At 46.9% G+C, this 24,384-nt stretch overlaps 1 protein-coding gene across 6 annotated transcripts in view; it reads right to left on the bottom strand.

The window, feature by feature from the left end:
- LOC103370143 (nuclear factor 1 X-type-like) overlaps positions 1–24,384 on the bottom strand; it is a 102,207-nt gene that overhangs the window by 23,157 nt on the left and 54,666 nt on the right. For all 6 annotated transcript variants that reach the window (XM_008299077.1, XM_008299080.1, XM_008299075.1 and 3 more), the window contains exons 3-6: positions 6,468–6,533; positions 4,095–4,169; positions 2,337–2,457; positions 1,404–1,534 (exon numbers count right to left, since the gene is read on the bottom strand). In XM_008299077.1, coding sequence (XP_008297299.1) covers positions 1,404–1,534; positions 2,337–2,457; positions 4,095–4,169; positions 6,468–6,533 — 393 coding nt within the window. The remainder of the gene's footprint in view (positions 1–1,403; positions 1,535–2,336; positions 2,458–4,094; positions 4,170–6,467; positions 6,534–24,384) is intronic.

The raw sequence follows: 24,384 nt of genomic DNA on the forward strand, positions 1-24,384 counted from the left end.
GTTTTAACGACCCAACTGAAGTTATATAAATGAACATAATTATACATGTTGGTAGGAACTATGTAAAACTTTTGCAGCGTTTTGGAGTTTTTTTGAGTTATATCTCTGGTATGTGGCTTTGACACTCGCACACACGCACACAATCCTGGAGCGAAATCGCTTTTTAACGCCGTACGAGCTAAACGAGCAGAACGTATCCATCTCTGCCACTCCTCTCACTGACAACTCAGACAACAAACGCTAGCCAGTAGGCTGTGGTCTGATTAAAGGGCCAGTTCAGAACAAAATAAAACACATATCTTCACATTTTTTGCCAGACAGGCTCGGTTTTATTTGCAGAAGTTCTAAGATTGGAGTTTAATTCACAACACGTCTTGAAACATCTGCAAATAAAGCCCCAAACTACCTGCAAACCGCTGAGAGAATCTGTGAAAATATGTTTTTAAGTGTTACGCTGGCTCTTTAAGTCCCTGCTGCATGTGACAAAGGATGCTATAAGCCGGCTGGCAAAGTGACAATCCCTTTTACCTCGGAGAGATCTGTTGTGCTTGTCGGGGTCGGGAGTCTCATTAAGTGGAGTGGAAGGTGTGGATGAAAGATGGTGAGAGTGGGGATGATGATGATGATGAGGGGGGGGGATCAGGTGATGAAGAGAAGGGTCAACACAACGCAGAGGTGAAGGGAAATGTGGTGGGGAGGGAGGTGTGACGGTGGGGAAAAAAAAAAAGGTGAGCTGTGGCTGCTGGTCCATTTCAAATCAGTTAACGTGGAATAAACACCGTCTGTGTTTGGATTTAGGGGAAGAGTTCGACATTTTTGGGAAATATTTGATTCCTAACGCTAAATCTGAAGGCGGCAGCTGGTTAGCTTAGCACGGCACGATGGCTGGATTGTAGGGGAGGGGGGAAACAGCTGGCACGAGTGTCTTTAAAGGTAACGTTATCTATCTCCAAAGCTCACTGATTAAAAGGTTATATCTTAATCTGAAGAAAGTCTGTCAGATCATTTCTAGAAAAAAAAAAAACCACAACATGTGCAGATCAGACAGTCAGATTTTGTTACCAGTGGACAGAGCTAGGCTAGCTGTTTCCCCCTGTTTACAGTCCTTATGCTAAGCTATGCTAACTAGCAGCTGGCTAGCTTGTTTTTCAAGACATGAGGAGTGTTTTACAATCAACCTAAAGAAAATAAGTATTTCCCAAGATGTGGAACTATTCCTGTAATGTCAGATTAAACTGGATTTGGATGTTTTTAAAATTCACGAGCTTCCTTTGTTGCAGCCTTTATATTTAAAAAAAACAAATTCAGTTTGGTTTCTGCGCCTGAATTGACGTGGACCTCAGCCCGGCTCCCGGAGAGGCATTTGGAATGCGTGCAGGATCTGATGGGGCGGCGGTGACTACCTGCATCCACATCATTAGGCCACCCGCTGGACTGAGAGCTGCTGCCGGCCGCTGGGGAACGGCCCGAGTAGAAGACATCATCCACCGGGCTCTCCATCTCGCTGTCGTCAATGGACTTGCGCTTGTTGGAGCTGAGAGGAAAAAAAAAGGACAAAGAGTTTTATTTAAGAGGAAGAGGAAGGAGTTAAACTGGGACTCTAATGAATGTAAACATATTATTTGTGGGGCTTTTTGAGGACAAATGTCAAGGTTTCTGTTTTGTTTTTTTATCTTAAAGCCAGGCGGGTGCGAAGCGACACGAGCAGCGAGAACAAACGTGAGGCCAGAATATCGGCCCGAAAGCAGCCTCACGCTAGAACCCGAGCACCAGAAAGTGTGGATGCTGGAACGCATTCTTGTGTGTGTTTGCAGATTCTTATAGACTCATACATCTGTGACCAATAAAATAAAAGGCAGGGGGAAGGAGGGAGGTTGTGAACGTACAGCATGTGCGTATCCTTGTGACAGCATGCGTGTGTGGCTTTTATTCGAGTGTGATGCCGCGGTCTGTGTTACATTAGTATCAAGGGAGATATTCTGTAATGAGTGTAACTACCTCCGTGGGAGACTTGCATAAAGCTCCATTTCAGTCCTGCAGCGTAAGATGAGCGGGAGAGGAGGACGACGGAGAAGAGGAAGGGGGGAAAAAACAGACACAAAAGACACAAACGCAGACGGTGGGGTGACGGACGGACGGATCGGTGGGAAAAATGAGAGGGAAGGATTAGTGATGAGGAAGGAGGAAGAGAAAGAGAAGGAAGAGAAAGACCACAATCAAAAAAGCAGAGCAGGCTGAGCATAAGGAATACAGTCAAGAGGTTAGGAAACTCAGAAAGGAAGAATATTAGTGCATAATCAAAAAGGAGGTGTGCTTTTATGTGCTTGTGTGGGTACCTGGTGGAGGGGGTGGAGGTGATGGAGCGGCGTCCCAGGGTCACCTGGTTGATGTTGTAGTAGCCTGGGCTGTCCAGGTCGGCCAGAGAGAAGTTGGGGCCCGTCGCTGTCGCCACCGGGGCTGAGGAGTGAACGCACAGGAGGAGACGCACCACATGTCAGAACATACTGAACAATAATAAGGATGATAGAAAAGAAGCTATGCTAGCAGGAGGCCTCTGGATCCAATGGGTGCTCATCGATTTGGGTCAAACTGATGCATCTAAACAAACACTGGATGGATTTTTATTTTTGCAGCATTCATGGTCCCCAGAGGATGAATCCAAGTCAGGTCAAACTTTTGATTTAGTTTAGCCACTTAATGAGTCCTGAATAAAAATGTATGGGAGAATTCTGCCACGCCAAAGATGCTAGTGGTGGTGGGATGACACCACCTTTCGTCCAAAAAGCTAATCATGCTTCATAACAGTCGAACTGGGAAGTATGTGACACAGGCAGGATGTCACGTGTGCAAATGTAGTAGAAGAAAAACCAGTGGGGATAAAAATGACTTTTTTAAACCTTATTGTTGGGTAAAGTGACCAAACTTTCATTATATTTGACTTATAAGTCTATATCGGTGGCTTTTTCCTAATCGCCTTTGCTCCATTGTGGTGGAGGATCCAACACCTTTGATGCAACGTTGACTCAAAGTTCATGCAAAGCAGTGAAAGTTACTTAACTTCTATCAGCACATTGGAACTAGAGCGAGGAGGTTTGTTATGTTAGCCTATGTGGTGAATTTTTGTTGTTGATGTTAGAGATGACAAGACGTTTACTTGACGAGGACATCAAGAGGGCAGGAAAGATGCCCCTTATCATCTCTGAGTTTAACCAGAGGGGCTTTCAGAAGTCCACACACTGGAGTAGATCCTATTTTCTCCCCTGAGAACATCTCTGAAGGAGGTTCTGCAATGAGTTTAATGGCGTTCGGACCTCGTTAAATGCCCTAAAACGACCCGCAAGTTCCTGCAGTTTAAAACAAACCTACAGTTTTTATGTCCTCCTCACCACTGAAGTTGGTTACAGCTCTCTTTCCCCTTATTCATTTAAACATGAGCCTGGACATGTTAGCTCAAAATAACTGCCTGGAGGCGCTACCAAGATGGCGGCTAAAAGGCAAGAGTTACCTTTAACACCCACTGGGTTGATTCCCATTTAACTGTGGAACTACAACCTGCAGACTAATGGCACGTCTTGTCATCACCTAAACTTTGACTTTGGCGCCAATTAGCAAATGTTAGCATGCTAATATGATGCTAGCATTAGCACTGTGAGCACATTAGCTTCACATGTGGATGCTAGCTTTAACTTCAAACCTGTGTTCAAGTTACAGAGCTGCTAGCATGGTTTGTTTTTATTGTTTTTTTGTTGTTTTAATTTTAAAAACAAATAAACTGACATTTCTTCACAAATATTTAGAGTTACTGATCTAATCCCACACTTTTAATTTCAACGTTTATATCATCATGGGGAACAGGTGTGCTGACTAGGTGTCCTGATGATGGTTTTAAAGTTTAAAAAAAACTCTTTAAACACTAACATTTCCCATAAATGTGAACTTTTCTCTCTAAAACAGAGAAAAAAAGAGGCGTTTACTACTCGGTGTATGAAGTACGCTGCTAATTTTGCTCCTAATGTGTAAGAAAGTATCACATTAAGTGCACCAGGAGCGACGGAGACAGTGATTGACGTGAGAAATTATCAGCCATGACTCACTCTGTGACACGCGGACCAGCTCGGCTACGTTCCACACGCCTGAAGTCACAAAGCAGTCCTGGAAACTCAAGTGGCCTGGGCGAGAGACAGACACAGACACAGAGAGAGAGAGAGAGAGAGCAGTGTGTGAGAGCAGACTGCATGTACCAAACATGCATAAAATTACACGCACATAGGAGACACAGTCGGCACACGGGCAGAGCTGAAAAACACATGTGTGCAAAGGGAAAGGCCCCGACACAGCGCCGCGAGTGTCATCCAGTGGGCCCATGTGTTTTCTATAAGATGCAACAGGCCTTTGGTTTGGACGCGTTCATGTTTTTTTTTTCCCCTCCACTGTTGACAATCCGACATACACAACCGATCAGGTCCAACAAGCGACGGCTGCGTCATGTACGATGTTGTGATCTTCATGTATCGTCATGCAAACACTTATTAGACACACATATGGAGCGTAAGAGCGACGACGTATCATGATTCACACGTCTGCATTTGAGTTCGCTGATGCAGTAAACCTCGAAGAAAACTTCAACTCAGGTATCTGTTTCCCATCTTTTCTATCAGTTCTAGTTACACTGCAGGCACTGAAACTGGTTGGAAACTGTGATGGATTGTGACACTGTGAGATTTAGTTGTTGTTTATAAAGAATATACGAACATCTGACTGCTTGTGTTTTTTGCCCCCTCAGTATTTTTTTTAGATTTAGATGTGTTGCTGTTCTGTAATTAAAGTGCCACGCCACTGTTACTCAAATTATTAATAGCCATAGTATAAAAAAGAGCTTTAAAACAAAGCAGAATGACACTTCACCGCTGTATATCTTAACAACAGCCCGTATCTTGAACCTAAACTTCTGTCCCAATCTAACTTTAACGTAATCAAAATCATGTTTTTAAATGTTTACATATCATGCGATTACTTATGTTGGACTTTTGTACTTGACTTTTTGACAAACCTACAAAAAAAACATAGTTATACAAAGCATTTTAGGTATATTTTAACTTGCTGTTTTGGTTTTCAAGCCCACAACTTTTGATTCACTCCCTCGGCTCTCATCAGTGTTGCTAGCAGCGATAACTGCTCAGAAGCAGGACAGATTGATTTAGCATCTAGCTAGTAAACAAAGTGGAACATTTAGCAGCTAAAGGGCCGTATTTTTTAACCGGGATTAAACGAATATCGGGCTGACGTATGCCAGATTGCCAGAATCGTGACTCCAAATGACCGATATTCTGTATCAGCTGGATGGCGCAGGTTTAGTTTCAAACCCAGGTGCTAACTCACTAAACTCAACTTTAGCTTCACCCTTAACCTAAACTTGAAGTTGAATCTTAAACTGGAAAAAAGTGAGCTAGCTATTGAAAACAGGAAAAGTGCAAACACATTATTAATTGTTTAATTTTAGCATTTTTGTGCTTCAACAACTGGGCGTACCAGGCCCTATGCTAGCCCGTTAGCAGGTATAACTTGGGCAGTAGGTATCTCATAGGTTAGCAATCTGGATTAGCAATGAGAAGTTTAGAGAGTCCAGATTCTGGCATCTTCCTCTCGGAGATTAATGATTTATGTATGATAACATTTCTAATTTGTACCAATTCATGTATGTGTTAGATCACATGTTTGATTTTTCACATGCAACGGCAGCGTGTTTGTGCTTCTAGGTGCTTTGCGTGCACCGTGCTGCAGCTGGCGGGCCACGCAAGAATCCAAAAAAGTTATTTTCTTTGCTATTTTTCTGTCAGCTGAGCAAAGACGCATGAACTCCCCACCGGCGTGCATGTACGCTCCTATGAACCCAGTGACCCTCTATAGCGCTCATATCGGTAACATGCAGGCCCATGCTGTGTCTGCGTATGGAGGATGTCCTACGGCGAGTTTTTAAATCGTTCCTCCCACTCTCTCTCCTCCATTTCATCCTTCCCTCCATCTGTCCGTCACTCTTCTCCCCACATTTTCTTTTCAATCCCCCCCCCCACCCACCACCCTCTACTATTTTCCTCCATCACTCCATCCCTGTCCGGGGTTAACCACAGCGGGGACAGCGCATGAGGTCAGCGCTCGGCTCGGCAGCGGCCATGTGGTTCCCATCTTCCAATAACGTCAGTGTGATTTATGAGTGGCCCGCCACAATCCCAGCACAGCCCCCACGCTACAGTACCATCAGCTCTCCTTACCATAATAAACTTAGACCCAACTCTGCCGGGACGCACTCGCACACGGAGAGGCCCGAATGGAGGGGCGGCCAGCGTACATGTGCATGCATTTCTAGCCCGAGTGAAGGTGTGTGTGTGTGTCGGCACAGGTACGTCGATGTTTAACGCATGCATGCGTGCACATAATGAGGAGGAATAAATACGGCGGCGTGCTCCTACCATTTGGTGGGGGCTTGACGTCTGTGTCTCCTTGCTGGTTTGAGTTGTCTGATTGTCCTGATTGTTCTGAAAGAGAAAAAAAAAAGAAAGGTGGTGGGGAGAGAGAGAGAGAGATGGTTAGTCAGGTGGACAGATGTCTGGACACTGCCCAAGGTGAGGGGGCAGGTTAGCATCAGAGGGGAACTCGATGGGAAATGGCGCCTTCGTTCATTCTTTCCAGTGAAGAGAGACAGACGTGGGCCCGAGATTAAAGATAAGTGCATATTTCCACTTAGGTTGAATCCCAGTTGAAAGTCGTAAAATAGCAAAAAAACAAAAGGTCAATACTCTCAACTCCTGGAATCTGTCACAGCGGGAAAATCACCTTTACTTTTTTTTTAAAAATCGCTTTTGCAGACTCGTCTTTTCCGTGTGCACCTTTTGAAGTGTTCCCATCCACTTCAATACGCACGGAAATCTCAAAGAAACCTCATCTAATTGTTAAATGTACAGTTTTGGATTGAACAGAACCTCCAGCGTGTGAGAAAGAACTCACACTACTTCAGTAAAGGCCTTCCACACCTCAGCTTCACCGTCACTAACTAGTTAGTTAAGGTTTAATTACAAGACGTGTCCTTTCTGTGCTCGTGTAACTCAACAAAACCACTTTTCCAGCTTCTCTTTATTGAGACTCCCACCTGCTGAAATGTGCACTCACTATTTTAATCAAGCGTAGGCTGGTGAAGTGCAAGAATAATAGTAATTTCTGGAGCGTGTGGAGAGCATGCAACAAAAACCCCTTTTCTTTCCTCTGACGGTGATAGTTGGGTAACGGCGGTAGCAAGAAACCTCTCGTTCGCCACTGCTGACTTGTTAAAAGTGCATTTTTCTGGACTGTGGGCATTGTCTGAACTGCATCTCCTGTTTACCTAACATCTATAGGGCCGGGCGGCCAGGGAGGCAGCCTTCCTGCTTCAGCTCGTTTTGTTTGGCCCGCCGGCTGCCATTCTTCTTCAGATGTGTAATGCAGCCTTGTGGAGTTTTATGGTTGTATCATATATACCATTCAAGCCAATTACCCCACAGCGCTTAAGCTTTAAGGGCGCCTTGGGCCAAGTCCTACTTGCGAGAACGTGGCCCCCTCGCAGCCAGTACGAGGCCCCCCGATCTCAACATCTCCTAAGCCCAAATCAGCGTCCTAATCTTGGGTGGCAGTCGTGCACTACGTGCCAGCACGCTGCTGCACTATTCACCCCGTGTGTGCGTTGCCAAAACCAAGAAAACAAAAAAAAGAGACACAATCACCTCATCACTCTAGGCCGAAAAGAGAGGAGGGAGAACACACACAAGGCCAGAGCTCCCTCTTTTTTTATTTTTCTTCTTCTTCGCAAACACTCGTCCCTCATTCTGCGGGAGTGAGAGTCCATCTTCAGGTCTCTCTCCCTCAGTTCCTCTCACACCCGTTCTGTCTCTGATTCTCTTTCTCTCTCGCGCTGTCGCTCTGTGGAATCCTGGCAGCCATCTTAGCGCTTGGCAGCCATCTTAGCTTTGGCGGTACCCATGCATTCCTGCTAGCTGACGGCACACCCACACACACACACACACACACACACACACACACACACACACAAACAGACACACATGCTTGCAAAGCACACTCTCTCTCTCTCACACAGCCCCAATGGTCTTAAAGATAAAAAGACCTACAGAGGATATATATGCGATGCTAATGGAGTGAGCGTAAAAACCACCGGGATGCTCGTCTGCGATCCCGCGAGCGTCGTGTCGGCTTTTTGCGCGCGACCGCGTGACTTCAGTGACAGTTGATCGTAAACGTTGAGACGCGCTCGTAAAAAGTACGAGGAAGTGCGGAAACAACAACAACGATAAAGGGATCATCTGAGGCGATCCCCGTAAGATGAACCAACCAGGAGAAGCCCCGGGGCCTTTTCTTATCGCTCGCCCCGACAAAACCCGTCGCCGCGTTTCGCCACGAGCCGTTAAAACCTTTTTAAACCTGTGTGCCTCCACAAAAAAAGAAAAAAAAAATCTCTCTTACACTATGTGACAGCTTCCAAGCCAAAAAAAAAAATTTCAGTGCCTCGTCGTCATGACAACAGGGATGGCACACCACAGCTAAAGTCCCTAATGACGAGTGGTTGTTGAAGCCTGCGTGTGCATATGTGTCGCTGTTTGGCCTGGCAATTAGTTCGAATGAAGATAATAATATAGCTTACTGGCACGGGCTCAATGTGTTGTTTTGTTTAAGTATCTCTTGGCACCGAGCGGACCGGCGGCGGCGGCGGCGGCGGCGGCGGCCGCGGCGCTACGCTATCACACGGCCGACTTTTACTATATCAATCCCTCTGCGTTTTAAAGGTGTTAAATCCTCTCCTGTTGCAGCATCAGCCAAAATTTTTTCAAAAACTCGGCTCTCAGAACTTTGCACTTTTCTTGGCAAACAAAGAAAAGAGGGAGATCGTCTTCACAGATCTCTACTTAAATGGAAATCGTACGGACGTATTAGGACGCGGCTTGGAAAGCGGCGAAGTTTGAGGCGGGTTGTTTTGTAGTAGTAGTTGTAGATTGAACTCAAATGATAAAACGGGTTTCAGGTGTTGGGAACACTGGTTCCTAACAGCGGATGAGCGGGTTCTCAATCCTTAACATGACGTTATGTGTGCTCTTAGTGAGCAAATCAACCAAAGTGAGAGCTTAGCATTGATTCTTTTGCAGACTTATCGAGCTTTAAAGATGTAAAGTTGCTGAAAAAAACAAGTTTCGTGCTGCACATTTCCTGTTTTCCTCAACTCCTTAACTACCTTTGACTTTTTATCTTTATTTTATTGTGTTTGGGACCTTTGGGAAGCGTCTCGGCTCCAACATTGGGAACCACCAACCTACAGCATGGATGAAAAGGGTCTATCATGGCTCAGAATGGACCTTTGAATGATGGATCTGCAGGCAGGCAGGCAGGCAATGAGTCTGTGTTGACTTATTTAACAGAAATCTATGCATTTAGCTGTTATTTCTGAAGATGTGCCTGTGCTTTTCCTTCCCCCTCCTGGCTAAAATCTCCTTCGGGGGCTGCTTACAACCCCTAAAGATCCTCCATGTAGGTAAAACCCTTGTAAGATGCAACCTAAAGGCTCCAAGTTTCTTCTAACTGTAAGACTTTTTGACAAAGGCGCAGAAATCTACATGATTCACACCAGTCCAAGGCTCTTCACCGGCACTCAACACGATTCCCTTTACTTGACAGTCACCATGTTTGCAACGACTCATCCAGAGTCTGTAAAACTGACACTAAAGCTTCACTTAAAGCAGGTTTACTAGATTTTTTTCCCCCTCCATCTATGTTCATTCTGCACGCTTTGCTTTTGACTCGGTTTCATTTTCATCTGTTAAAAAACAAGCAGGATTGATGGCCGCGTGAAACGTCTTTGTCTGCCGGGGCGACATCTTCATCAATCAAGAAAAGCAATGTTCTCAATTTCAGACTTTTTTTCTTTTTTAATTGGTGCGGTCATTTTTTATGCATCTCTAGACAATGCATGTCTGTAAGAGGAAACAAAAAAAGCTGCTCCTGTTCTGGAAGATATTCTGTTTCGCCAACTTTTTCTTTTATTTTCCTAATCGTCTTTGAATTCTATCTGCAGAAATACATATATATGGGGCATCTCTAGGCTCTGCTTATTCCAATTTTTTAAAACAGGAGCTTGCCAATGTAGGATGTGTCGCCACAATCTTACACAGATTCCATGCATGCACGTGCGGCATGTACATTTATGTGCGTGTTTGTATATGTCACATGTGACTTCATTTCTACATACATGGAAATGTGTATGAAGGGTTTTGTGTGTAATCCCTGGCACGGTTACAAACATTCGTGTAAATATATATTGTGTGTGTGCACAATAGTCGCCCAAAGGTGCCAGTACAGGAGTAATGTGAGCAGAGGAGGGGAGGGGGGCGGCGGCGGGGTAATGCATCCAAAGAACGAAGCTGCTCTAAGCTAATGCCGAACAATAGAGAAGCTGTGTGTTATTATATTATTATATGGACCACCTGCAGGGAGGAACCAGCGCCAGCGGGCCTCGCATCCCCACAGCACCGCTTTAGCACGCCCACACCTCCAAACGCACACGCGTGACACCGACTCCAGCATATGTAGCCACGTTTATTAGCGGTTCACATGCTCGCGCACACACACACCAAACACATGCCTCCGAAGCACAAACATGCTCACACACACACACACAAAACGTTCAAACACAGATGAATCACCCTTATCTCCTGCGCACAGTCGCCCCAAGGCCCCCTGCACACGCCCCGCCAGAGATAATACAGCACCGACACACACACACACACACACACACAGGCCATCCAGGACGCCACGCTATCACTCAAATCACACACACACACATGCATGCATACACACAGTGAGTTCATTTTGTTGCTTGGTCAATACGCTGCACACTCACTGTTGATACACTCCAGGAGTGTGTACACAAAAGTTAACACTGGCTATACATTTATCACACTGCAGATGCAGACAGAGGCTAATAACTCACACCCGGGCTAATGTACACACACGCAGAAACCGCGCTTGCGTAATCGCGCCATTCATCACGGAAAAAGAAAAAAAAAAAACACAACGCAAATACACAACTGCAAATCATTAAGGGACACTCGAATGTAAAAATCACATACACATGCTCGCTCGCTTTAGTACACGGGCGGCCACTGCCAGCGCTAATGGACTCATTTGCTGTGCGCATATTCATATACGAGTGCGCGCCGCACACTTTTCGCTAATTTACCGAACAGCTTAGAGTGTTTGTTTGTGCATCACAAGCACACATGAGCAAACAGGCCCTCTGTAATCTAATGTGCACTAAGTGAGGGGGCTTTTGCAGACTGATGACAGACTATAAAATCACCATCGCCCGTCCAGCGCTGGAGATAAAACATAACAGATCTGGACGTTAAACTTGACGGCGGTTGGAAGGAGAGAAGTCGGCCGGGGCGGCGGATTTCCATAAACTCTAATATTCGGCATTACCGTCCTGCCTGGAGATGGGAATCAGATGCGGCTTTTCAGCACCTTCAGCCCTTTGTGTCTGCGTACGCTTAAATGGGAAAAATAAAAAACTCCCAATTCAAGGTGGGTAAGATGCAGGGAACAGCTGTGCAGCTCAAAACGAACAAACTGAGGAGTCAACGGCTAAACAAACAGGTACTGTAGCGCCTAACTGATCGCTTCAGGTGGTTAGGAGCTCGGGCCTCTTTCGGATTTCGCCATTGTTTCGGTAATAATAACAGCGGGTAACTTAGCAACCGTAACGAAGCCCAGCAGGCCTGTAAAGCTTCCTCCACATGTTGAAAACCTGTAAAAACTCTGATACTCAGCATTTTAAGAGTTTGCATGTTTTTTTTTTCTTCCCCCTCCCCCCTCAAAAAAACCAAAAGCACAAGTTTGCATTTAATTAATCAGTGGATGCTTTTTCCTCCGACCTCTCTTGACCCCGACGTCGTCACGGAGGATCTACTTTTAGGAAACAGGACGCAAGGAAACAGGTGTATCCTACCTCTGATATCCTACAAAGGAGGAAGAGAGTCCAGGGAGCTCCAATCAATAAAGCTTTTTAGTTGGTTTCTACATTCTGACACCAACAATCTTATTTTTTTTTACTGCGTATCGGTTCCAAATATTGGTCTCTACTTTATTTTATTACTAATAACTGGTATCAGCCCTGGAAACAAAAACATATTGGTCAACCTCTAACAAAAAGCACAACATCCACTGTGTGGTATTTCGCAACTGTGTGGAGGCCGTTTCTTGGAATCTGCTTCGGGTAACTTCAAGAAATATGTCGCGAATGTGTTTTGTTGTTGTCAGCCAGCGCGGGGCATCTTTAAGCGGCGAGCTATGCACAGATTTCACAGCAGCTCCGAGGCTTTGTCGCAGCCAGCAACACCAGAGCGTCGAAAATAGCACAAATATTCAGTGATTTTTTATATAAAAAAAAAACAAAACAATAATAGTTACCGAGCGATGCTTGTGTGACTCATCGTGGATTAGCGCCGACCGGGCTTAGCTTCGATAGGGAGAGCAGTTTGAAAGATGTGCAAACAAAGAAGCGCTACGGTGGTGCATTGTGGGAAATGTAGGTTTTGCTTTGGACTAGAAGTAAATGCCTCTGTTGCTGCTGTGATTTTCCTTCAGTTGGTGCAGATCAGAGCCGTCGACCACAACACAAGCCCTGTACAGCGACTGCTGCAGCCTCCAGCCAGTGACCCCTGTGACTCCGTCTCGGCGTCTCCACCCTCTGTGTCATTTAAGGATAGCTCCCCAGACATGGTTCAGTTCACAGTCAAATGATAGGGGCCTCTTCCTCCGACTGCTCCAGAGCGCCGTGGACAAATCTACCACTGTTCTCTCCCTCCTTCATCTCTGCCTCTCCCTTTCACTCTCTCATGCTCCTCCTCCTCCACTTTTTCTTTTTTTTTTTCCTTCGGCAGCCCTTTCAAGGCCTGCAGGTCCAAACCCTGTCATTCCTGGCGGATCGTGTGGGCACGGCTCCGGTCTCGGGCTCGGGGGTTAATGTGGGAATGCAGCTGTGGCATCTCCTTCCTCAAACATGACGGAGGGGCAGCTCTGATTGGACCGCGGCGCTACATTATGTAGACGTATACAAAGCAATGCTAATTACAACGAGCGAGCCCCCGGAGCTGATGGAAGATGGATGGAAAGCAGAGAGCGCGAGGCCAACGCCGCTGACTGACACATGCATATACAAGAGTGCGTTTGAGTTTAAGTGCGTATAGCTGCGCAGTCTCACCCCCTCTCTCTCTCCTCCACCACCGCCGCCTCCCCCCCTCATCCACCAGCCTCTGGATAAAGAAACCGAACAGCCTCCCCAATTGGGTTTCGCTTAAGAGGTTTATCGGTATGTTGCTAAACATTCTGACCTTTTTTTTAATCTTTAATGCGCTTAAAATGTTCCAAACCCTCCTAATCCCCACGGCTATCCCACACAGATGTTCACTCGGCTCTTTTATTGGACTTCATTTCAACCTCTTTTTTTTTTCCCTTCTTCTCCTCCTCCTCCACCACCTCCTTCATCCTCTCCACCACCACCACCACCACTACCCCCCTCCGTTTTCATTCGTTTTCCAGTTTTTGAAAACTACTCATCGCCTTCTGATCTCCCCCCACCACCACCACCACCACCACCACCGCCGCCCTCCTCTTGTGTTTCAATCTTCTGCAAGTAAAGCTCACTCTGAGCCCGGTTTTAAAGCCAGCGGTTCTGATTGGACGCTGCCGTGTTGTGTTTCCCTCCCGTGCGTGACCCCCCCGAGCTCCATGTGGCCACCTTTAAGATCAAAAAAATGCACTCGAGTGTGAGAGGAGGAGGCGCCCCTTTCTCCAAAAAGGTGCCCCTTGGATATTTCACGGGGATTTGTTTCATTAGATAATGTACAGTTAAGGGTAACAAGATAATAACAGGAGGAGGCTGCTGAGGTGGAACAGCTGCTTCAGCCTCCACGGCACTGAGTCACGCACTTTTGGTCATTTACCGGCGCTCATTATGAAACTTTAAATAATTTATCTAGAGACTAAGCCTGAGTGCACTTAAAACCACGTGGAAGAATATGACAAATCTTTATTAGCTCTCTGCCTTATTTTGTTTTGATTAAAGTACAATTTGAGCGTCTGTTTCAGGAGGACGTTCGCTGTAACTAAACTAAAAGCGCAGATTAAACGCGGCGGCACGTTTTTTTAGCGTCTGCAGGTGTCTTTAAGCTCCATCTGGAAGTTGCTGGAAATAAAAAGACAAGATAGGGCAGCCTTAGAAGAAGCGTTCAGGTTCCTCAGCCCGCTCAAACTACCCCCGGTGCCCCTGCGACTGCGATGACGGCCCCATTTACCGTCAATGGAGCAGCTAGTTTTTGTTTTTTTTTGCTTACAAATCAAAACCGAGCCCTCCAGAAACTGAAGGAATAACACCAGGGTTTTTTTTTTCTGTTTTAGGACGGATTTTCCTTTCAGCTATTTTTGGCGCCTTCCTGGGAAGTTTATTTGGCTTCCATATCCACACCCTACCTATTAAAACCGGCAGCTTTCGAATTCTGGCAATTCCTCTTTCGGCGGCGGCGGCGTCGACAAAATAGCAGTCAAGCGGGCTCGCAAAAATTCTCATCTTTTCGGGATGCGTTCGAACGTCCCTGCGAGTCTATATAAATCAATCTTTGTGCCCGCGTTCGGTGTAAGAAAAAAAAAAAAAAAAGTGACAATAGTGCATCTCTGTGTAGTTGGGTGAATGTCTGGCATGTAACTGCGTGTGACAGCGCAGCATGGGGCGACGTGATTAATTGTGAAATGTGTTTCTGTGCTGCTAGTGCCGAAGTGTGAATGTGTGGGCGCTAGACTATAAATACATCACTCGTGCGGCTATGAATGTGAGATTGTGTCTTATATATATATATATAATATATGTTTATGATAGTGTATATGTGCAAAAAATTTCTGGAGAGCACATGTTGAGGCGCAGTTGGAGATAAGCGTGTAAACATCTGTGACTGACAGGCTGAGCGAGCGGCGTGTAGGAGGGAGACAGCGTTCTTTTATTAAGACACGTAAGCACGCGTGTGCGGCATGTAGAAGCGCTTTGTGGGAGTATTTGCGTGTGCGTGCATCCCCGCGATTCGGCCTATATGTGTGTGAGGAGGGGGAGAAAAAAAAAGTTCAATAAATTGAGAGAGATAATTCTGCGTTAGATGCACATCTGTGTTTGTGTGCATGTGTGTGCATGTGTGTGCATGTGTGTGTGTGCATGCATGTGTGTGTGCATGCATGTGTGTGTTCATGTGTGTGTGCGCTGCGTGGCCGCCTGGCCCGAGCCCTGTGCCAGCAAGGAGCAGGTGTGGGGAGGCAGCCCTGCATTGCCCGTTGCCCATCTGCGTGGCCGTCTGTGTGCCGCCTGCGCCCTCTCTGTGCCAACGCCACACAGAGCCGGGGAGCCAGGGGGTGAGAGGGGGGCGAGAAGGGGTGAGAGGGGCCTAAAGGGAATCAACCATGGGAGAGAGAAGAGGGCAGGGGGTAGAAAGGGATGGAGGAGGCGGCGGCGGCGGCGGTGGTGGTGGAGGGGAGGCTGGCTGGCTGCCCATGTATACCCCACCTCCTCCCTCCTCTCTCTCTCCCTCTGCCCTGTTTCTTTTATCTTTTATCTGTGCCTATGCTGATGAGCTGTGATGTACAGGGGAGGGAGGGAGGGAGGCAGGGAGGGAGGCAGGGAGGGGTAGAAACGCTGCTTGTTCTCAGGGTGGAAGCAAAAAAAACCCCAACAATTGTGTTAAAAGCTCAGAAACTAAACGGCCCGGTTCGGAATTCTTTGCACCGCTGATCCGAACCGTCCAAACGTTAAGCTGCAAAAAATGCATATGGAGGAAGGAGGTGTCGTTCCTCCATTTGGCCAGCAGATGTCACTTGTTGGCAGTGGGGGCAGCGCGCAGCAACACATGCTAAAGAAATCTGCCTCTCGCAGGGGGAAGAGAAAGCAGTGGGAAAGATTTCAGCAGGGCTGCCATGGCTTTAGCAAGAAAGGAGGGTGGCGGCGGCGGCGGCGGTGCTGGTGGTGGTGGTGGTGGTGGTGGGGGGCAGTTGGAGCAGAAAGCTCTCTGGCATATCGGGCTTTAGTCAAAATTCCTACCAACAAATGAAATATCTGTGGCTCGAGAAATTTCAACACAGAGTATTTTTCGTCGCTCAGACATACTGGATGTTGGGTTTGTACATTTCAAACTGAGGAAAAACTTAAACAGGAGATTACTGCACTTCTTCCTCCGTTTTTATTCCCCTCTTTTCTTTTTTTTTTCTGATCACATCAACCAAACATGCAAGCTGGAAGCGAGGCCGACGACACGGACGATAAACACACGGGGGGTGGACGGCTTGTTTAAACTGCGCTGATGATGTGTGTATATTAAGTTTCACGCAGTTTAAAACGTATAGCGTTCGAGTGAAAGACGTGAGCCACCCTGCTGCTGGGGTATATACGTGCACCAGTGTGGAGCTGAGGCAGGGGTCTGGGCACAAGTGGGAAGAGGAGGATCATGTGATGCCAGCCTCTGCCAGGGAATGGGGGAGGCAGACGGAGGAGGAAGAGGAGGGAGAAGAAGTGAGTGAAAGAGAGGAAGAAAGGGAGAGAAGAGAGAGGGGGGGAGGAGGGTGAGGAAGGCTGGTGGGTGGGGATTGAGCGTGGAGAGTTAGAGGAGGGGGAGATTGTGAGAGCTGTGGGAACGTTTTGCCTCGCCAAGAAAGACGTGAGCAGCCAGAATAAAAGAAGGAATGAGAAAGAAAGAGAGACTTGTTGGCAGAGTGGAGGAAGGAGGGGGTGACGGCGAAGGCGGCGTACGGCGGGCACCAGCCGGGGAGCAGACACCATCAAACCCCGGCGCTACGGGGGGAGTCGCAGGAAAAGCAAACACGCAACCGCAGCCACCGCGAAGCGCCGGTGCCCGTCGGTTTTGCCAAGAGGCAGATACCCCGACTCGTGCTGCGACGTCGGGCCATCGAGTCGACCGACGTGTCGCTCAAACCTCCTGACCTCGTGACCTTCTGACTTTTGTCAGGGGCAAATCCTAAACCCACAGTTTGTGCAACAGAGGGGAAAAAGCATTGGGTTTAACCTTTGCATTTGTTTAATTTAACAAAATCCAAGGTGTTGGAACGGGTGTTGAGGTTTGGGAAATTGTCCTCTTTTTGCATAGATTAAACATCTCGCACAAAACTGTTTGGAGTAGTTTGAACATCCAAAAGTCCTAAACTGTTGTTTTACCATCCTCACCGTGTTGAGACGTGGCTCACGATCGTATTTGTGGAGAGAACCTGAGAGAAAAATGGGCTCCAAGACCACTCAGGTTCCCCGAAAAAGCCCCACGAGCATGACTGTGTTAATTAATTTCGGTAATTGGAAGCTAAATTTGTTTTGCACTCAATTAGCGCTGATGAGAGGTTAAAGCGGCACCAATCAATATCGGTTTAGGTCCACTTTCACCGCTCGAATTAACTTTGTTTACAGCTTTAACAAAAAAGTCAAAACCCTACAGCACCAAACAGAAGAAAACCAGAGCTAGCAACCAGTTGGTGTAAAGCTGTGAAGGATATCAGCTAGAAATATTTGCGTTGGGAGCTGGTGGAGACCAAAACAGAGCTAAAAATATCAGAGAATATCGTACAAAGATGCTAACGTTGCTCTGCTCAATATGTAGATGTGCTAACACGAGAGTCACCGCAACTCCTTCGGGGGACATGAGTTGAAAATTAGCTTAATGCTAAACACGCTATATCCAACACATCAGATGTTTTCTATGAAAAAATGCACGGTCCCTGATCAAATAAATAAAAAAATAAGTTGGCATAATCAGCTAAAAAGCTAAAAAGCAGCATGGACACTAGTATTTCTAACTAATGCATGTTTTTTATGCTTATTTCTCAAATGATTTAGCTCATTAAAACTAAATTTTGGTTAATTTTTGGCCCCAGTAACAGTCAGCGCCACAGTTTTAGACAACAGCGACAGTTTCCAAACACCAAAAGCTTTGAAACTACTTCAAATAATCACAAAACAACAAAAACAAGTGGTTATATATGTATAGAGGGGCAACAGTTGGGAGAGTTTGTACATTTTGTTGTCCTTGTAGCCCTGCACAGCTCAGTTAATGTGGAGGAAAATGTAATTAGATTAATCTGTGAAACAATAGATTAATTAATAGAAAAGTAGTTTCTGAGGGAACATTAGCAGGTTAAAGGCCACAGTGAGATGTAGGAATTATAATTTAGTTTTTATCCGTTGTGTCCATGTTTTAGGGGCTCAGATTAATGTACTAACAGGAAAACACAGCCGTGAAGTCTATTAACAATATATATATTAAGACATTATATTGATTCGTGGTTTTATGCTTCTCCACATGTACGATCTTCAGACCTAAAGCTCGACAACACTTCACACAAGCTCACTGGTGGATTCAGAGCAAAGGTTTTAAACTTTCGCAAACATAATTCAAGTCCTGATCCTTGTGAAAGTCCCTAACATGAATATCAAACAGTCCTGCAAGATGCACATGAAGCTAAAAGTCGCCTCAGGATTCTATATTTGCATTTCGATTGCACGGCATTCAAGTCCAAACTCGACTCGCAGCCTTCACGAAGCAAACGTCCTTTAAAACACTTTACTGGCTGCATTCAAAAAAAAATATGAAACTCTTCTCACTTTTTAAACACAATGTCAACAAAATATTATTGAAACCACGAGCCAGCATTGTTGCATCACACTCGCTCTTATTTACACCAACAGGCCGGCGGTCGCTCGCTCGGCGGGTTCGGATCCAGCCCGGGCTAGAAAACACTAAAAGATTTATTTTGGGTTTGTGAACTATGCAAATAAATGCTCCCAAATCTATCTGGGGCTTGGAGAACGTGTTTTATGAGGGTTGTAAAACTCCACACAAACACATAAAGCGGGGCCTGTAAAAATAATGTGTGCTCTGCATAAATGCTCATTTGGACTAATGAATTAGGGGAGCGATGAATGGCTGCGTAAAACTCCACATCCTCCCTGGGTGATGCCAGCGGAGGCTCGATGTGCATGATTTGTGTCTGCGAGTCTGTCTTTTCTTTTTTTCTTCTTCTTCTTCTGCATATGCATTGAAGTGTGTGTGGCCGTCTCAGAAACTCTTTTGTGAGTCAGGCTGCTCATCCGTAACCTTTTAGATCAGTGTCAAATCAGGACGCCGGGTCAAACGCTCTAACAAGCCTGATCTGATCTCACACACACACCAGCAGCAGTGGCTTAAAACTGAATAGCTATTCTGAATGCATCCTGCGGAGGTGGCGGGGGTTTTCCCTCGTAAACCGGAAAGGTCCAGAATCAGTGTTTCTTGGAAGCATCGGTCCGATCTGCATACCTACAGACTGAACTGAAGATCTGTTCTCTCAGCTGACAGAATGACAGACGAGGAAGAGGAAGAGGAGGAGGAGGAAGAGGACGGACAGACAGAGAAGCAGATGAGGCCTGAGAAAAAACAATCAGCCAAATGAGGGCACAGATAGAAAGGCAACCTTTGACCACCAGCTGTCTGGGAGTCACCGCCCAGCCGCATTTGTCAGTCTGTGTCCCCGGCTGAACCGGCCCAAGGGTCACTGACTCCCAGCACAGCCGAGTGTTTGTGTGGTTTGTTTCCATGTGCACACACACACACACACACAGCCTCGTGCCCACAAGCATTAGCCAGTCTTGCAGTGTGTTTGTGTGGCCGCCGTGCATACGAGCTGCTATCTGTGTCAAAGCTGGCTTTATCTCCCGGCCAGATAAGGTGAGTAAACAACTGCCCCGGTCTTCCTGCCCGACTGTGACATGCTATCCCGCCTTCCCCCTGCCTTCGCCGGCGTCCCACCACTGGGGCGAACGGTTCAGGCGAGTCCCCGGATCGGCTGCAGGCCCGCCGAGGGGGTGAAACACGTGACACGCATGTATAGTTTTCATCAGATCGACGGCGAATCAAATGCCGGAGGATTAGCCCAGTTCGGACAGCTTACGGCTCCCACTTATGCTCTCCCTCGGTCAAGCTGATAATTGGAGATTTATTCCCACCATCTATCAATCCATCTATTAACTTATTAACCCAGATGAAAAGCCTTTAAAGCCCTCCCCTCTTTTCCTCCCTCCTCTGGACAGAATCGTCGCGGCGAGCGGAGATTAAGCGGGTGCAAATCCACTTAGCGATTTCAAAAAACATATTCATCAATAAGCATCGCTGACCTCAGCCTTGTTATCTCGGCCCGTGCGTGCTCGAGGCGAAGCGCTTTTAAAACCTGACCTTGTTTGAAGAGCTGACTGAGAGCGAGCAGCGGATGATATTTCAAAAAGAGTAAAATAAAGAGAGCATCCGAAGCAGCTTCACTTTTAGCAAAAAACAAAGTCACATGACAGCATCTGGACTCGACTTTTATTAGCCGCTCGAGTTTTCTGGGGGACGCGTTGTTTCTCTGTTTTTTAATGTTTCCTAAGAACCGCTCATCCAAACTACTTCACACTTAAGACGGCGCTTCCTCGGGTCCCCGGCAAAAAAAAAAAAAAAACACCCCGCCAAGTGCGAAGTAGATCGGATGAACGGTTGTCAAGAAAAGCAAAGAACAAACAGACGATATCCGCGGAGACAGCAACAGAATCCTCGTCTGAAAATGAGCTCACGGTTAAATAACTCTTTGTAGTCTTTATGGAGTCCGACGCTGACATTACTGACCATGACATGGAGGTGATTATGTCATGTGTTCGCTATGCCTGCTAATCGCCGATGAGATTTTTAACACATCTGTCACCAGAATGTTGGAGATAATTAAGGCCTTTTTCAAAAAAACACAGCGAGCAAAAATGACCACTGAGAGGTATTAGCTGGAAACGGGAACCCCTGTCGGTGCCTCCATAAAGGGATGAAATGTCAGCGCAATGGCCGCCCCGTTGCCGATGGCGCTGCGGTATTAAATGGAGAGGATGTTCACGTCAAGGAGCAGACCAGAGGAGCCTGCATCTGTTTGGCAGTCGCTCAGAAATGTCTAGCGTTTCACACTACGCCTCTGGGATCGCTGGCTCGAGCTCAGCCAGAAGTTTATGAAAAACAGAGAGAACGAGAGAACCAGGAAGGAGGAGGAGAAAAAAAAAAAAAGCAGAGCGAAGGAGGAGGGGGAAGTGATGGAGCGCGAACGAGAGGAGAAGAATGAGCTGGATGACATGAGAAGACAGAAAGAGAGATAGCGGAGAGGAGGAGGTTGGACAGCTGAAATGAGAAAGGGAACCGCTTTAGATTATGATGTGATGTTTTCCATTCGGCCTGCAGCGCTGGTGTGCAGAGAGAGAGAGAGAGGGGTTCTCCTGAGGCCCCCGAGGAGCCCGAGGGCCCCCGCGAGCCGATTCAGGTGAGGAACAGGTGCGACGTCAAAACACGAGGCGGTAATTACACGCCGAGGACAAAAGACAATAATACGTACGCCAGCGTGTAACTGCGAGTTTAAGCCGCGCGTCGTCGCATGACCGCGGCCGTGTGTGTGTGTGTTTTATGTAGCGTAAGCGAGCACAAACGCTTGTGTATTCCTTGGATTAACATGTGACAGCCGGCCCTGCCTTCAGTCAAGCCCAGTCCTCCACAACAAACCCGCTCCCCAGAGCCCAATCTTTGGTTTGGTCTCCGTCTCAGCTGTCACCACGCCTGCACTGTCTGCCTCCTGTCAGCTTCACTGAGAAAATACACGGCGATTTATAGCCATAACACAGGGCACACACACACACACACACACACACACAGTCGCATACATCCAGGCAATTTCTTAAGCAGGCGGCCCAGATGAGTCGGGCTTTTATTGTGCATTCTGTTATGATAAAGTAAGAGGAGGTTAAGAGGTTTTAGACACCAGTAAAGTTGGTTGAAGTGCTCAGAGGTGAATGCACACCGAGCACAGATAATGCTTCGGATGAGCAAAAAAAGAGAAGATGCACCTGGTTCGGGTTGCATCAGCTCGACAGTTTCAAAGTCGGGTTGCAGCATGACTAACGAGATGAAAAAGACTGAAGTGATGCACGAGGACGGCTACTGTAACAGTTGCAGTGGGGCGTATCTGCACGTATGGATCAAATCTGAGTTTAAATGCAAGTTAGCAGTCCTCACGCTGCATTTTTAAGAGCAAACATCGACTGTCTGGCCTCTAACAAACCCCCCCGGCAGCCGTGTTTCTAATAACCAGACCTCCAGCGCTTCAACAAAACCAAATATGTCTTTGTTTGGGGTAATATGATAAAACACAATTTTCATTTCAGCTCCAATATCAAGACTCTTGAGACGAGGCCAGATAATTAGCTGATTAGTTGATATTGTGGTCCGGCGGCGCAAATAACTTTCAGAACCGCTTCGTCCAACTGGCAGCGCAAACCCAAACACGACATCCGTTAGCTTGACATCTACCGCGAAACGAGAAAAAGATTCTTCTCGGTTATTAAACAGCCGGTTGCTCCTCGGACCGGAGGAGTCGTTTTACAGCTTCGACGAGCCACATGAAAGCTAAACCTGGGCGGCGTGTAAATATTTAGCGACAACTCGTCTTTAGGGAAGATGCTTGTTTGGGTTAAAAGTTGCATTTGCCAATTTTGTACACAAGAAATACGCAGAAAAAAAGTGTTCAGGTTGAGCACAAGTACGAAAAATATAAGTAAAAGTGAAAAAAAAAGTTCTGTTTTGGTTTCATTTTTTAAACGTGTCCTGATGATTACCGTTGGATCGGCTGCGTCTGAAGCTACTTTCATCCCCGACCAGATAAATCCAAAGGTTCCTCACACGATTAATGGAAAAGAAAAGAAAAAAAAAGTTCCGATACACAAATCTGTTTCCAGTTTTTTCCTCTAATCTTTCATTTTTGGGATCTTTTGAACCTTTTATTGAAATGAAACCGGTGGAAGCTGTCAGCGACTCCCGACACATCTGACAGCCCGGCTGCTTTTCGGCGAAATCTTTAAAACCTTGAAAGTAACTAAAGCTGTCGGGAAAAATGTAGACGAAGGAGTTGAAAGTACAATGCGATCGCTCTGACGTGTATTGAAGCAGAAGGTGGCACAAAATGGAACCACTTTAGCGACTCGATCAAACGTGCAGCGCTGCATTGTGTTCGGGTAGAGATATACGAGCACTACAACATAAACTACAATACCCAAACAATTGGATAAAAGAATTTAAAATGCTATCGGCATCCGGCAACCTTCCTGACCCAAAGCAAATGCACTAATCCGCATCCATCTGCGTGTCCGAGGCCGGTTGAAGCGCCCCCATTTCTATATACGACTCTCCACTTCCTACTCCGCGCCATCCTCCTGCGCTTCATTGTTTGCAGGCCCCCATGTTCATCCAATAAAACAATCAAGGGAATGTATTTATAAAGGCTGTTAGGAGTAACACGAGCCGGGGTTTCTTCTGCCTTTCGCCGCGGACCCTCCTCGTCGAGACTCTGCGCTAACTCAGGCCTGCAGGAGGGAGGTGGCAGCGTGTTTATTTTACTGTGGGCTGTATCTGGCCATCATTATCTCACACTGCAGAAGGAGCGCTGTAAACAGATGCTTGCGGCCCACTCAGCTGCAATGGTGCGTCTGGCTGAGGCGGCGAGCGGGAGTGGGAAAGAGGATCTGAGGATGCTGAGGTCAGAGGCATGAGAGCGGGAACAGACTGTGGCAAAATTTAGCTGCGCTCGGGCTGAGGTCGATCCGTAAGATGAGGATTTTTTTGAGGTTTACAAGGGAGCGTCTGTTAGTTCTGCAGCTGGCGGCGGCGGCGGCGGCGGAGGTCGGGGTCGAGGCAGGGGCTCGGGGCCTAAACTGCGGCCTGCCCGCGATGTTATCGCACCAGAAGAACGGCTCGGCTTTGTAGTGGTCACAACACAGGAGGAAACCCGTATCAGTTCAAGATGCTCCGGCCGGAAAGCTCAACAAACACTGGCGGTGAAGTTTTCGCAGAGCCGCGTGGCCTAAACAAACTGCTGTGGAAAGAACAGAGAGGGGGCAGAAAGTATGAAGAAAAAAAAAAAAGAGAGAGGAGTGAGGAAGGGGGTGGAGGAGGAGGAGAAAAATGCAATGGCGTCTCTGTTAGTTACAGTTGGGAGAAAGAGAGAGAGAGGGAGAGGGAGAGCTGCTTTTTTGACTTTAATCAAAAGCAGAGACGCTCTGCAGTGGAAAAAGCATGACGAAAAGCAAAGTTTACATGAGCTAAAGGCAGAGAGGAGGGGGGAGGCGAAGGGAGGCGAAAGGGGGGAGACGGGCAGAGACAAACAAACAGACAACTACTGACGAACAGCTGCAACGAGCACTTCACCGACGACGACGACGACGGGGAGGAA

This window comes from Stegastes partitus, unplaced genomic scaffold (genome assembly GCF_000690725.1).
Source record: "Stegastes partitus isolate 25-593 unplaced genomic scaffold, Stegastes_partitus-1.0.2 Scaffold1378, whole genome shotgun sequence".
In the NCBI taxonomy this organism is placed as follows: domain Eukaryota; kingdom Metazoa; phylum Chordata; class Actinopteri; family Pomacentridae; genus Stegastes; species Stegastes partitus.